The 15836-nt window shown below is 42.4% G+C and overlaps 1 protein-coding gene across 13 annotated transcripts in view; it reads left to right on the top strand.

Moving 5' to 3' along the window:
- Positions 1–15836, top strand: part of RBMS1 (RNA binding motif single stranded interacting protein 1) — a 216548-nt gene that overhangs the window by 85094 nt on the left and 115618 nt on the right. For 7 of the 13 annotated variants that reach the window (XM_021075055.1, XM_005671872.3, XM_013984175.2 and 4 more), the window contains exon 1: positions 3360–3781. The exons of the other annotated variants lie outside the window; for them this stretch is intronic. In XM_021075055.1, coding sequence (XP_020930714.1) covers positions 3713–3781 — 69 coding nt within the window. In that variant the 5' untranslated portion in view covers positions 3360–3712. Of the gene's footprint in view, positions 1–3359; positions 3782–15836 lie in introns of those variants that run through there. 13 annotated transcript variants of the gene reach the window in all.

Here is a 15836-nt window from a genome sequence, read left to right as displayed (position 1 = left end):
GCTCCTGCTCTTTGATGGTCAGCTGGCCTGATTCACATCAGGGCATATTTACACAGTATACCCACTTAAGTCTACAAACTACCACTATAAAACCTGGAAAAACAACAATAACAGCTGCCATTTATTGAGTTTGGCACTTTTGTTGGAGTACTATAGATATACCTAAAGCAGTCCGTGTGGAGTCCGGGACTCAGAGAGGTTAACTAACTAGCCCAAAGCTATGTGGCTAGTAAGTGGGAAGCTGAAATGTAGAGATAAATCTGTCCAGTTTAATTTTTTCCTTGGATTGCAGAGTCCACATTCACTACAGCTATCTGAAGATGGAGGGGTGGGGCTGGTAAAGTGTCCACACGGAAGGACCGCTGTAAGTCTTAGGAGCCAGAGCAGCTCCAGTGAGCCCATCATCTCATGGCCAAGTGCTCACCGGCTCCTGGCATCTGCTTGCCTCTCTGCTTGCTGCCAGTCAGCTTCCTGTTACTCATAGTTTCTGCTTCCTCATAACCTTGGCTTGCATGTGGTTTTGGCTTTTTGCGGCCTCAACTCTAACCCCTGGCACTCTTGCCGTTTCTGCCCCTTTCCTAACTGGTTGTCTCTTGGAGTTTTCTGAATCAAATTCCCCAGGGTGAGCATCTGATTGGCTCTGCTCAGTGTTTCAGCCCCAGCCATGTCACAGGTCACTGGCCTGTCTGTGGATTGGCTGCTCTGGGGTCAGATTCCCACCACTTTACCCACCAGCTGAGCTGAGGAAGGAGGATGTTGTCTGACCGCCCAGGCAGCTAAGTCTCAGTTTCCCTTTCAGGAGGATGAGTGAGCGTCTGCTGGGCAGATTCCAAAGCCCTAATTCTTACCATGATAACTTGCAGTTTCTCTGGAATGCTTCCTTACTTTGTCTTAAACCGTATTTGTTTCAAAGGTCAGTAAACTTTCCCAGATTAACCTCACTAGCTCGTTTACAACTAAGCATTTGTGAATATCTAAAATTGATTGGCTATACATACATGGTTTCATATTTTTGTGGGCTTTAGTGACTTTATTACATTGTATAGTTTTTGAGGGGAGAAAATCTATCTTTTCCTTCCTTTGCAAAATGCTTTGCTAAGTAAGTTTGTGGTACCTACCTAAATCTGGAACTTTTAAACCCTGGCTTGCAGACATTGTTTTTCAAAATGTATACTTTGTATTCTCTTTTTATGTCATATTCTATGTAGAACACTTCATTTTGTTGATATTTAGACCTTTCCCCTAAAAATAGAGTGCTTTTAATGTTTTTAGTATTCTTACTATATATTTTCTTAGTTTTTCTATTGATCTTGCTATAGTTCAGTATCTGGTGTTTGAATTGCTTTTGTATTCCAATTTAAATTTTATTATCACTTGAAATCTTGTCTTATCCCTGTAAAACTACTGCAGAGTATCAAATCAAGTCCTCGCATGCTAGAATAGCACAATATCCAAAGTATCATGACCTTAGAGTAGAGCCATAGAAAAATTAATCTATGCTGTTCTTTTGTGGTTTAGATTGTGGTTTCCTAAGAGACCAGTCATGACAACTGAGGTTGTACATGGAATTTTTTCCGTAGATGACAGGGTTGAACTGGTGGGCTCTTGGGCATTAAGTTCTTAGGAAAAGGCATCTATGGCTTGAACAGTTCTACTTAAAACCTATATTTTATACCTGTGCTCAATAATTTGTGGTAGAAGGTCCTAGTGAGAGGAGACAGCAGAGGGGAAGCCAGAACAATTGTAAATGCATGGAGCAGCCTGATAGTTCTAGCAATAATATCAACACACAACTGAGTGTTTGTTGTATTGTTTTAATTAAATTGTCTTAGAGAACAGATACATTCCTGTGAGTTTTATCTAGGAAGTGCTTACTTGCCCATTGTGCACCTAGTAGTATGCCTGGAATAAATTTGCTGCTGCTGATTTTTTTTTTTTTCTTTTAATGAAAAGAATTGTAGAGTGTGTGTGTGTGTGTTTGTTTTTAATTGAGGCTTGTTAGTTCTTACCACTTTTTCTGGAGAATGTTGAGAGCCCCTCCGAGTATGGAGGTGGCTCCCTAGGTAAGCAGTGGGAAGGATACCTAGGATGGATATATTTCAGTTCCTAGTTGCTGGAAAAACCTTTCAGTAGTCACAACTTTGCTCAAAGACTCGATTTCCATAGGGGACACTTTGTTTTTCTTATGGCAGTCAGAAGTGGAGTGCCTTTACTTCTTACACGAGTTGGGATTTTTCATTATCATGGCAGATGGACCTTTCCAGGAAGGTGTTAGAGGCCAGAGGCCAAGGAAGAACTCTGTGATATTTACCGCTCACCGCGGTAATACAACCCTGCAACACTCAAGAGCTGAACAGGCCAACTGCCCTTGTGGCCCATACCCAGACGGCAGGCTCTGCCTGTGGGGCTTGCTGTAGAGGCCTTCTGCATTGCACAGGTTGTAGGCTTGATACACAACGGAACGCAAGGGTGACCCAGGAGGAACTCAAAGGTGAACCAGGAAAAACGGGCATCTTGAACGCCTAAGATAATTTCAACTGAAAAACAAAGGAAACTCCTTCCTTTGTCCCTGTTTTGCAGTTTCTGTGTCCCTTCAAATAGAAAACATTTGCGTTGCATGTAATAATTAACATATAGAAAGATCACACTATTCCAGTTTTCGGGAAGGTTTACCAAACCGGTGGCTTGAAGTGATTTTCGCTGTTTGATTTTGGCCTCTCAAAGGTAAGCTTGCCAACTCGGGCATGGGAATGAAGTACGAACTTTACTGTGCGTATTTGCGGTGAGGGGGCTTGTGTGAAGTGGAGACTGGTTTTCTCGGTTAATATTTTAGTGTGAGAAGTGGGGGACCGGGGATTTGCAGAGGTACGATGGAAGGCTGGTTTGTTTGTGCAAGTGGGAATGATTGCCCGCACCTTTCCTGGGAGAGTGGAGGGTGGAGGGGATAGTTTGGAAGGATGAAAGGAAGAGAAGACCCGGGACCAGTTCGCTTCCTAACCAAGAGTTAGCGTGATTCTCGACACGGTGCCCTTAAAAGGGGCTTCGAGCAGGGGTGCAAAGCCGCCTCGGGTGCTGAGGCCAAGAGCCGAGGGGAAAAAAAAGAAAAGAGGAGGGGGGTGGCTACTCCAAAGAATGTGCGGCATGCGGGGAGCCAGACCCAACCATTGCACCAGAGCGGGGGCGCCGGCGGCTCCCCGGGCTGTACGGCCCCCGCCCCGGCCCCGAGCCTGGGAGGGAGCGCCTTGGGGCCGGCCGGCGAGGCGGCGGGCGCGGCGCCCGGCGGGAGGGCGGGGAGGCGCGGGTGGGCCTGGGCGCGGCGCGAGGCGGTGCGCGGCCGCCTCCCCGCCCCCGGCCGGCGCGCTCTCGGGGCGGTGGTTGAGGCCGCGGTAGGTGGGGACGCCGCGGCGCTGCTCCTCCGCTGCCGCCGGGAGAGTCGGCTGCGCCGCCAGCTCTGCGCGCGAACTCCTGTCCATGGCACGCAGGGCGGCGGCCGCCCGCGCTGCCCGAGTCCCGCCCGCCGCCGCGCGGCACTTTTAGGCGAGTCCGGAGGTCGGGGGCGGAGGAGAAGTCAGCCCAGAGCTGCAGCCCCCGCCGGCCGCCGCCGCGCGGCGAGAGGGAGTTCCCAGAGCGGCCGCGGCCCCGGCCGGCCCCCTCCCTGCGCCCTCCCCCTCGCGGCGAGGCTGCCCCGCGCCCGCCGCCCGCGCCCGCCGCGATGATCTTCCCCAGCAGCAGTGGCAACCCCGGGGGCAGCAGCAGCTGCAGGACGCCCTATCGCAAGCAGGTGAGGCGGCAGCGGGGATGCCGCGCGGAGGCCCGTCGCCCCGCTCTACAAAGGGCGGCAGCGCCCGGCCGGACTCCGCTGTCCTCCTCGGAGGGACCGGGCCGGGCGGTGACCTTGTTTCGAAGGAGGCGGCCCGCGGAGACCGCTCGGGCCGGTGACCTTAGCCGGGGAGATGCCTTCTCCCCCGCCAGCCGAGCCAGGCGGGACGCGGAGGAAGGAGAAGGGGTGGGGGCGCGGTGAGAGCAGGAGCGCGCCGGGCAGGGGGCTTCGCCCAGCTCTGCAACAAGTTTGGGTTTTTTTTTTCCGGAAACCTTTGTGTGTGGAAGAGTACGATAATAAGTCGTAACATTGGGTTGCAACAATCTTTACTTGGAACCTCAAAGAACTTGCCCGATTCGTACGAAACCCGGAAGACCAGTGGTTTGTGTGTGTGTGTGTGTGTGTTCGCGCGCGTTCCCCCTCCCATTTATATATTAAAAAAAAAAGAAAGAAAGAAAAAGAAACAGGAACTTCTACTGTCACTTTCTCAAGGTTTTCAGTTTTCAGCAGCACAGGGAAATCCTGTGACATCCTAGTTGCAGAGATAGTTGGATAAGCCTGAGTCATACACATGCCTTTTCCTATTTTAATACCGTTTCATACATTTTTTAACAGATTGAACTCCAAAGGCACTTTAGTGGTTAAAGCAAAATGCCCTGCCGGGAAAAGGAGTGGAGCTGGGAGCTTATAGTCGTGGCCTTTTGTTTTGTTTTTCATCTTTGTTTTTAAAAGAAGGTTACTGAAGCCATGTTGTGATAAATCTCACAGAGCTTTTCAGCAGCAGCAATAACAAAACCTAGCTTTAAATTATGTAAAAAATGTGCAGGTCTGTTTAGAAAAGGTTAAACTGATTTAGAGGTCAGTGGCAAGATGCTTGTTGAGAAAACAAAAACACAATTGCAGATATTTTCCTTCCATAATAAATCTCTTGTCTACATCCTTAGCCACTGGGAGAAATCAATTAAGTTATTATCCCAATAATGATACAAGCAAACTGTATCCTTCCATGTGGACCATGGTTCTGTTAAGATCATGACAGATGATGGTGATGCCTGGTGGCTTTCCTAAAGGCGTTCACAGGATTATTGATTATGTTTAGACCTTTTTGTTCTCAAAGTCATTTCTGAGGGGCGGGATCGTCTTAGCATTAGTATATCTGAAAGTCGTGCTAGTTTTCTCAAACAGTGACTGTTCGAGAGTGACAGTGTCAAAAAGTATTGTTTTCTGGTCTTTACTTCTTTCACTTGTTAGCTTTCCCTCAAAAGACAGTAAACACACCTGAGCTGTGTGCCCTTGCTGTCCAAGTCCATGGAACTTATACCTGGCTTAAGAAAAGCCCCTTTCTTTAATTAAAAAAAAAAAAAAATCTGCATTTGTGACTTGGCTGAAGTATATGCTAAAATTGTTGAGACTCAGAAGCAGGCATCTCTGAACTCTTCCTGTGGCCTCATTTAAAATAAATCCAGTACACTTACATCAACTTCATAAATGAAGCCAATTTATAATAAATATTCTCCTGAACCCTTCTCCCCAACCCACCTCCTACCTGAAAAGATGGCTAATTATGTAAGGGCCTTGTGTATTCATTTATTTGTTGTCAAAACTCAGCAGGGTGTTAGCTCTGAAATGGGGAAAAAGCTCTGAGGGCGAGGCCTTATGCTGTGAGGGGCTGGAGGTTTTGTGTATGGAGGGGGACAGCCTGCTGGTCTGGAGCACGCTGATAAGATGCTCTTCTTTTCACTGGGCTCTCCTTAGATTCAGAGACTAAAAGGGCTGACTGAATCAGAAAAACAAACAGACTTTCTTTTTTCTATAGGCGAAGAAAGAAATGAATGTGTAGGCATTATACAGACACAAGACCCCGGGTACCAGTGGTATTTGAGTCAAAGGTTTCTTTTGTTAGTATTTAGCCATTCACTGGGAAAGCACACTTCCAGCTCGGGGACCTAGTTACCATGAGTGACTTTGTGATCTCATCCTGGCTTAGTCTGAACGGGAAGTCTAATTAATGCTTTTTATAAGATTTTGTGATGTTAAGCTTGCACCCTTCAGTTCACATTAGTCTGTTCATTTTGATGAAAGAATAGGTATATTTAAGTGTATAATGCAGTTTGATTTTAATCTGGAAATATATAATCAGCTGTTAGAGCTGGTTTCAGATAATTTGCCTGAGGAAAACAGAATGTGAGGAATACTTAAAAATCACCTTTGGGAAGAAATACGAGTCAGAATCACACTTGTATTATAGGTATATTAGTAATGGCAAACCATCTTTGAGCATCTTACTGCTGCTGGTCACTGTTCCGCAGTGCTTTAGGTGGATTAACTCCTATGGGGTAGGTAGTAATAATATCTCCATTTTACAGTTAAAAAAACTGAGACATAGATTAAGTAACTCACCCAGTCTGTTTGACCCAAAGTAAAGAGCCAGGATTTGGACCTTGGCAGTCAAGCTCTTAAAACTACCACACCTCAACAGGCTGCTTATTCCATGCACATCTCAATGGAAGCTCATCCAGAGCTCCTCCATCAGCATAACTGCCTATCACCCTGCCAGTCCTAAAAGTCTTTTTTAAGGATTCCTCTCATCTTTGCGGGGAGGGGGAGAGGAGAGTTGGTGAGGAGGGAGTTGGAGGTTGAGAGGTTGGAGGTGAAGGAAGATGCTATGAATGTGGGTTCCTGATATTTGGAATCACCACTGATGCCAAAAGACCGTTCTGCAGAATGATTGTACAATTTCTTCTTAAAACTACATTGTATAAGGAAAGGAGCCAGCCAGTTGGAGTTAAAGCAGAGATGGGTGGCGCTTGGCCCCCTCCTACCCCATGTTATGAATCAAGGAGCAGTGATCTGTGGCATCATCTAGCATAAACAGGATTTTCCTGCATCACAGGCCTATGAGCATATTAGAAACACACCTGCCCAGCTCAGGTCAGAGTGAGATGCTTTAACTGGAGTGATAACCCAGGAGGCACTATCTAGACAAAGAGTGTTGGTTCAAGTCTCGGTGGAGAAACATGTATGTCCTGTTATTTTTTGACTGTAACTTTCCGATATAGGAGCTTCCGAAGCAAACCCGGTCTGACTATATGAAAACACCCCCACAACCAAAATAAAAACCAATTTATCAAGACTTTTATAGTTTTGAAAATACTTTAGTGTGTTTCAAAAGAAAAAGTGCTTTGTGCTGAAAAGCCTTTAAATAGAGACAGTATATATTTTCATCTTATTTTGAATTCTTTTATTAGCTGCTTTCCCCTCCAATTCCTTACGTCATTTGGGAATTGCTTTCTTGAAGTAATTGACATAAGTCATATACTTTGGTGTTTACAAATTGAGGCGTGTAGCAAGTCCTTTTTTGCCTGGTGGTTTTCAGTGGGGTCTTTAGGGTAGGGGTGTGAGTACCGGAATTTTCGTGTGTGTGTGTTTCATTTCTTTACAAATGATCTTACCACCCTATAGCTATGTTTGTTCAGTGTTGCTAACTTTTGATGAGTGAAGTACTTATCTCCTCAGTTTAAATACATTTACATAGTTTGCTGCTTTCTTGAAGATTAACTGGGTGTAGCTGCACGTGAAGAATTCAACAGTGATTCAGTGTTTGGCCTTGTTAGAGGATGACATACAAAGCTGTTGATTAATCCCCTCCAAGCAGTTTCTTTTCACAGCAATTTTTGTGTAGTAGATTGGGTTTTGTTAAAGTTTGAGGATTAAAGTTGTTCCGAGAAATGTTTCAAAGAACACTGTCTGAGCCCAGGCCCAATTTGTTGATTTTTTTTTTTTTTTTTCTTAAAGAAGGTAAACCTTTTCAAGCCACAGATCGGGAAATGAGCAGAACATTACATGGGTATACATACAAAGGTCTTGCCCTGTTTCTATAGTAGGTTCTGTCAATGTGTTTGTAATTCAGTAGGACTGAAATAGGTATCCACTGGCACTTGGAAAGTATGAAATTCACCAGCAGTGATCATCCAGTTTCTCTGCAACGCATCCCTTTTGGCATCTCCCTACATTTTCCATAGTTCATTTCATGTTTTGAACACATTTCCCGTTGTTCTTTCCTTCCTTACAGAGACTGCAGTCAGCTGGGCTCGCCATATATTGGTAATACTTTTCAAGCCCGTTCTAGGTGGTGGGAGGGGAGTCTGCCTTATCCAAATTTCTGAGAATACATTTCCAAAGCACTCTGCCCATAAATAAATTTTTTAAGATATGTGTGTATGTATATATATACATACACACATATATATATACACACACACACACATATATATGCTATCCCCTCCCAACCTCAGCTATATTTAATCTTCCCAGCATTCATATAAAGTAGAAAAGGGTCAGGTACTTTGAAGCGGTGAATTTAAATGGCCAGGTTGGTGAAAGCTAGGTCTCTGGAGTCAAGGGCTATGTCTGCTACCAGGAAAAAAAGAAGGAAGCCCGGTCAAGAGCAGCTGTAGTCCCACCACACTTCCCTTTACTTGGCCTCCCAAAGACATGTGGTTCACAGAACAGCCCAGATTTCAGCTTTGGGAAGTGTAGCTCTGTAATTTATTAGTGTTTTTTTGTTTGTTTCATAAAGGCCTTTGCCCTAGGGTTGTCACACAGCACACGGGACACCAAGTTAAATGAGAATTTCAGAAAAACAACAAATACTGTTCTAGTATAAGTATGTCCCAAATATCGTGTAGTACCCTGTGTTTTTATTTGCTAAATCCAGCACCTGTATCTCTGGGGAACCCAACTCACTTTTTCAAACAAGTTATACAAGACATCATAATTGTAAACCATATTATTCCCATATTTTCCTCTTAAAATCTTGCCTCCTAGCATATTCCTTGAGCCCTGGTAGTGCAGATTTCACATTTTAACTTCTTTAACCACCACTCAACCTAATTGAACAACCCTGGCTTAAGTCCTGACTCTGTCACTTGCTTGCTCTTTCACTTAACCTCCCAAAGCCTCGGGTTTCTGTTAAATAAAGATAATAGTGGCCACTCCACAGGGTTGTTGTTGTTAATCCTTCTAAGGTGTTATTATTATTAATGTCCCTACAGAGCAGGCAACAGCGGGTGGTCCTGGGAGGCTCTGTGTGATCCTGGGAGACCTTGACACAGCCTCTAAGAATGGACTTTGTTTAGAAGGTGGGGGCAGCCTCCAAAAGGGTAAGGATCTGGAGCTTGAAAATGAGGCTCTCAACCACATTAAAAAAATTTAAAAATCCAAAAGAAGTAGAAAAGAGCATCACATCATATTTTAAAACGGTTGTTCCTGTGTTTACTGTTGTTAGCAGAGTTTGCTTTCTCTTTGAGGAAAAGAAAGCCTTTCAACTCTCTATAATGATTGGAGTAGGGAAAAAAGAGCATTTATCACTCTTATTGATGAAAAAATCCTACCTTTTAATTTGTTTGAAAATGGACAGATTTGATTATTAGTATATGCATGATGATTTCCTGAATTCTTTCCTTTGTCTTGTTTGTACATTTGATTTTCGGAGATGCTGTCTTTGCCTTTCTCAGAAAAATAAACATTTTTTTCCCTTCTTGGACATCTGTAGGTGTTTGGTGGGTGTTTGTTTTTAAACTCGCATCTGTAGAGAATTCTTCACTTAATACATTCTAAAAGCTTGGTAAATTTTAAAAATAGGATAGGCATACCATGAGGAAAGAAGCAAGCTTTTCATGGAGTTAGGACAAGGTAAAAAAATTAAAGGGAGCAAACTAAATTCTGTAGTAAAATAATGAATCAATATAGCTGTTGTTATTTAACACTTATTAAATGGCAGCAGCCACAACAAAACCTGGTGTTAAACGTAGTAGTGCTCTAATAAATAGAAATGTATTTTGGCTCCACATTATTCATTTAAACATATGGACTTACAAAAAAAAATGTAATGCAAACTAGGGAAACTTGTATTTGTATTTGTTAATTGTGCCTACGAAGACAGCCTCAAAAATGCATTTAAAAAAAAAAAAAAAGACTGGAAGGAAATATGCCAAAATGTTAACAAGTGTTTTCGTCTCTTGGTGGGTGGAATCATGACTAACTTATTTTTCCTTATTCTCTTTATATTAATTTTTCAGCCTTCCAGGACCCCTTGCTCCCCACATGACCATACAGTCCTTTGGTTATAAAGAAAAAATATAAAGTGAAAAAAAAAGTAGAAAATTGTATTTTTATTTATTTTTAATATTTAAAAATTGCTGTGAAATCCCTATTCTCATATTATTGAGAATTTCAGCATCGCATGTAAGTGCTCCTTGTTTCTGTGCTGGAGCTTTAGGATATGATCCTTTCCTATTTTTTATGCATTTCTGTTCTTATTTTTATTGCAAATTCCTGTGTCACGTTTTTGGAAATCACCTATTTCTCACAAATAATTTTTATATTTATGAACTTAGTCTTTCCCTATTTTATATATACTAAGCAGAAATTCTGTACTTTCTAAAAAACATTTTTTAGGACACCAATTTCTATGAGTCAGTAATAAGGAGAAAATATCTATGGAATTTCATATGTTAGGTTACTTTTCAGGAAAGTAGTTATTCTAAATATTGAGGCATTCCTGCTGTTTTCTCTGTTGTCATTTGACCTATAGCTGCATTTAAATACAGCTGTTTTGCCGACAAATTCAACCATATATAATTTCTGTATTAAACGTGAAAAACTGAGACTGTTCTACTACTCATGTCATAATCCTTTGGGGTTATTTTATTTATTATAAATACTTACGATTGTCTCCATCACACACTTCCTTTTCAGTGTAGCTTTTTGAAAGGGCAGTGGGGCGAGAGGTGTGGCTTCCTTACAGGCAGCTGTAATTTATAATGGAACAGTGGAAGTCTCTGTAAGAAACAGTACAGATAATGTCTGCACTTCAAAAGCTGTTGTTACTGTGTAACCCAGGGGGATTTTCAGTATATCAGGGGAGTTTTAGGTGTGCTCTGTTGAGGCTGCCCAACTGCGGAGTGAAAAGAGGAGAGAGTGCTAAAGGGAGGAAGGAAGAGGTGGGGGGGGCGTGTCTGAAAGAGAAAAAGGGAGGGAGGGGAAAGAGAGAGAAAAAGAAAATGGTGTTACCTTGTTCCTGTCTTTCTTTGTTAGTTGATGCATCATGCTGTGTAGTTGCGTGCAGATATGTAGCACATTGTTTTATAAGATCTCAGATTCTCACGACTCCTTTTTTTCTACATATTGTTCCCAACACCCAGAATTTCCTGCAGCTCTAAGACAAGATGGGAACTGCCTCAAAATTACCCTTTTGGAAGACCGTGTATGATCAACCCAACCCTACCTAAATATTGTAGAAATAATGTTGTCTCTAATTTCTCTGTCTGTATTCTCCGTTATACAAGTGAAATGCAACAAACCAGCTGGGAGGGAGTGGGTATGTACTTTTATTTAACTGAAACTTTAACAGAGATTCAGAAACATTGAGTCAAACAATGATTGAGTGTGTAGCATAAGTTAAGTGGATTTTGGAACCAACCGAATTCTGTGGGAAGTAAACCAGTGGCATGGGGGGTACACCGTTGGCCATTGGGAAGAGGCTGGTTGGGGAAACCAGCACCTAAAACAGCTCTCAGAAAGGTGAAGACCCAAAAGAAGGCAGTGACATTGTGGATGGGAGGAACAACCTCATTTTATATATATTGGAGGGCATACAGCCCCTAAAATTATATGTAAGATGTTGCATATATATTCTGTTTCCTGAGGAGGGCTTCATAGCTTTCATCAGTTTGCCAGAGGGCTGGGTCCTCCAGAAGATTTTGTGACTGCATGTGGAAGGAGAGGGCGGAGGATGCCTTAAAGACGATGCCAAGATTTCTAACTTGGGAGCGGGGATGGCTGGTTGCATCATGGAAGGTGACATTTCAGGCGGAAGGAACATTACAGCAAAGGTTCGAAGATAGAATATATGGGCTTTTTTAGGAGAAGAGTATGTAATTCAGGTGAGCTGGACTCCAGGGTAGAGCCTGGAGGGCGGGGCAGGGATAGGGTCAAGCTTGCTAAAATGGGTAAGTGGAGAGCAGGGATTTAAAGGTGTCACCACAGTTGAAATAAAGCTATAAAAAGGAGTAGAGGCAGTATGAACATATCTGATGGTATAGGTTCAAGTTACTGGTCAGAAAGAATCGACAAGTTTTGGCTGGTGACTGACGGGATCGATGGGGGGGACAATATTGGTAAAAAAGAATCTTGGGTCTCTAATCTTAAATGATTGGGAAAATGAAAAGTTCCTGCAATGTTACTTGCTCCAGGCTCAGTAATAAGGTAGAACTCAGCCATTTTCTTACATGGATTGTCTACATTTTTCTAGGTGTTAAAATAAATTAGAGGGGAGGGAGGATTGCTAAATTCCACTGATACTCAAAGCCCAGACACCAGGGATGTAGAAGGTCCTTCTCTATCCATGTCAGTCTCATAAGATTCTCCTGCTTAAAGGCCAGTGTAAACCACTCTAAGAACTCATTTTGGATCCAGGACATGGTTGTAAATATATATATATATTTTTTTACTACTCCCAAGATTGTCTTATAGTCAATGTAGAGGCTGTGTCACATGGGTGTGTCGATTTCCATGTTTGGCCTGGATCTTCACATTCTTTGGGCTGGGGTCCTTATTTGCAGATCTTTTTCTTGATAGTATATATCATCTGTAACATCTGTAGTGTAGCAAGTGCATTGGTTATATTAACTCCCACTTCAACAGGGTCATGAAAGGGTTAACGAATTCTCCCCACCACCACCACCACCACACAATAAATTAGTTTCTGGGGAAAGGCCATGAGCTTGGTTTGGCCATTTTATTTTGGCCACGTGAATCACGTTACCACCTTTCCCACCCACCAACTGCAGGCAGAAGTTTCCTGCAAGAAATACAACTAGAGCTCTGGAGAAGCTCCATAAACTCCTGAAATATACCAGGAGGCTCTTCCAGAACAGGTCAAAGCAGTTCAGAAAGAGAAGTTATCCAGAAGCACCTGAACAGACCTAGGGGAGCACAGATTCTATGGTGGGAAGGAGGATGAGCCTTTGGCAAAGGAGGGGAAAGAAATGGCCAAATGTAGGGAAACTTGAGAGAGTATCCCAGAAGCCCAAGAGCAGAGTTTTGACAAGGGCTGGTCAGTTCTGTTAAGTGTTGCTTAGAGGTCGAGGAAGACAAAGGTGGAGTAAAAGGCTGTTAGAAATATCCACTGGGAGGTTTTTTGAAAGGCTCGTGATGGAAGTTTCAATAAAGTAGTTGTGTCTGATGGGTCAGCGAAGGGGAGCAGGGGCTAACGCGTATGAAGCACATTCCAGAGGGTTTAAGGAGTACGTGAGTGAAGAGGATGTGTCCTTAGAAAAATTGGGTGTCCAAAGGAAAGAGTCCCTTCGGATAATCTTGAGGCAAGATTATCTTAGTATATGACTGGTTGTGGGTAGAGCAAGGTAATAGAAAACAGAATAGTTGGAAATTGGTCTTTTTTAAAAAAAAAAAAAAGATTGAGGCAGGATTAATCTTTCAGGAAAGGGATCTGGGAGAGTTTCCCGTCAGTGATAAAGGAGGGGATTGGTTATGCTAGAGATGTTAGAAGGAATAAGGAGCTCAGCCTCTTCAAAACTTACATTCCGATAAAGGTACTAGGATGTCTGTTATGATTTAAAAAAAAAAAAAAAGTGGAATTCTCAGCCTAAAGAATGTGACAGGAGATTTGAAGTAGTTGCTCTTGGGAATTTGATGAGCATTCAAATAGAAATGAGTAAGAGGATGACTTGGCTGTCACAAGGACCCCTGGGAATTCGGGGGTCTGAATTTGGCAAGATATTTTGACCCTTTTCCAGCCAGAAGTGGGGCAAAGCATCTGGGTAATGAGTTTATGTTGGGTTTGGCACACTATGATTAGGTGTGAAAATTGAGAATAAGGGACTGGTGAGGTCAAGGGAGATACTAAACTTTGAGAATAGGGAGGGTCTGGGGTTTCTGATAAGATAAAAAGGAAAGTCCCTGGGAGTGTGGGAAGGAGAGTAATCCGAGAGGAAACTCTCTGGTCAAGATCTTGAAAGCGTAGTAGTTCCAGGATCTTAAACTTGTAGAGTTATTGGGAGGATTAAATGAGATGATACATATGTGTCTGCCTGTCTTGCCGGAGATACTCCGGTAGTTATGATTAAGATGTGCTGTTGTATAATGTATAGCGTTCTATAACCACTGTTAAAATATGTGTGTAAATAAGATCATATTTCAAGCAGACTTCAGTCATGAACTAAAAGCCAAAATAATATATTTTTAACTGACCCACAAGCCCAAATTGAGTTTTGAAATAAATATACCATCAAACTATTTCTTAACATCTTAATTTGCTTTTAAAGAAAAAAGGTGATCATGGGTGTGGATCCAGCTTCATCATTTATTAGCTTTGTTACCATGACCACATTTCTTAAACTCGATTTCCTCAATGGCAAAACTGGATTTAATAGTTACTTAATGTTATTGAGATGATTTGATGAAGTCATATATGTGACAGCACTTGACACATCATCTGGTACAGGTGCTCTGTTTGCTTCCCTTCTTCCTTGGGGTGTCACCTGACGAGTCAGTTAACGCAAGAGAATCTTGGTGGATGGGTCACGAAATGACAATAGCGGTAGAAGATTGTGATCATTCTGTTCATTAGCAGAAAATACTTTGTGAGGAGAAAGATCTAGAAGGGAAATTCAGCTCTCATTGATAAATGGAAATGATTCTTACATTGTCCTTGATTTCCTAGAGTGAAGGGTCTAGGAGTTGATGTAAGATAAAGTGCTTTACATCAGGGAAACACCATAGAGATGTTGTTATGGCTTCTGAAATGGGGGCCCTAAACCCTAAAATGAGTATTTTGTTTCCTTCAGCGTGTGATTTTTAAATTTATGAAATCTGTTGTTTAAAACTGCTTTCCCCAAATTGTGTTCGCCAAGATACTCTGGTTCTATTAAATGTTGAAAAGGCTCCAGGAATTAAAATATTCGGTGGTCAAGGAAACTTGGGAAACAGTACATACTATGTAGTTTTATTGTCTTAGAGAGTAACCATGTCAATCAGCATTAAAGTCTGAAAAGTCCAGTAGTACAGGCAGACATTTGTGTATCTCCCCGTTTCCTAGAATTATCTGAGCATGGTACCTAGAATATTTGCTAGCCATATTCTGTGAGACAGTTTGGGAAACACTTATTTAAAAAGGAATGTTTTGCATTGTAGAGTTGGAAGGGACCTTAGAGGTGATCTCATCCAACTCCTGTACTTTACCCCAAGGAAATTAAAGTGCAGAGATGTTGAATGCTGGGCTCAAAATCTCACAGCTTATAAAGCTCAAGTCTTCTGACCCCCAGTGCTCTGTCATCCTACCTTCAGAGTCTTGGCTTTTCCAAGTAAGCATGCCCTTGCACCACTGTTTTCAGAATTGTTTTCATATGAGGTTTTTTTTTTATTATTACTGTTATTCTCTGAACAAGTAAGTCCTTAGGGATGGTACGTTGCATGGTACTTTCAGACAAAAGAAATTAGTATCTGCCCACTGTCGTCTGTTTTGTTTGCAGTTTCTCCTCTTTGAGATTTCCCATCTCTTTTATTGCTTCTTAAAGCATTTATGAGATCTAGACTACTGACTTGGGAAATCAATGTAGTTTAAAATATCAGGGATCTAGAATACCCTCACGTTCTAATTGTTAATGAATATTCTTTTGCCCTCTACATTTGTTTTGTCTTTTTCACCTAATTGGCTGTGGGTAGACAAATTTGCATATTTTTAGTCCCTTCCTGCCTGACTTATTACAGCATGCAAAATTTGCTCTGTGGTTTCTAGGTTAAGTTCCTGTATAGAAGAAACCACAGTTTAGACTTTACCACCCTTCTGTGTGCTGAGGGCCCGTGGAGAACCTGCTGCATTGTGCTCTTTAAAAATCTGAATGGTCAGCTTGTTTGTCTTTATCATGAAGATATTTCAGGCACTAATAGTTCACTTGGGTAATTTCTCTTTTTAATGTATCTTAAGGTTCTTAGT

Source organism: Sus scrofa, chromosome 15 (genome assembly GCF_000003025.6).
Source record: "Sus scrofa isolate TJ Tabasco breed Duroc chromosome 15, Sscrofa11.1, whole genome shotgun sequence".
Classification (NCBI taxonomy): Eukaryota; Metazoa; Chordata; class Mammalia; order Artiodactyla; family Suidae; genus Sus; species Sus scrofa.
Note: the sequence above shows the minus strand (reverse complement) of the source record. Positions and strands in the feature narration are given on the sequence as shown.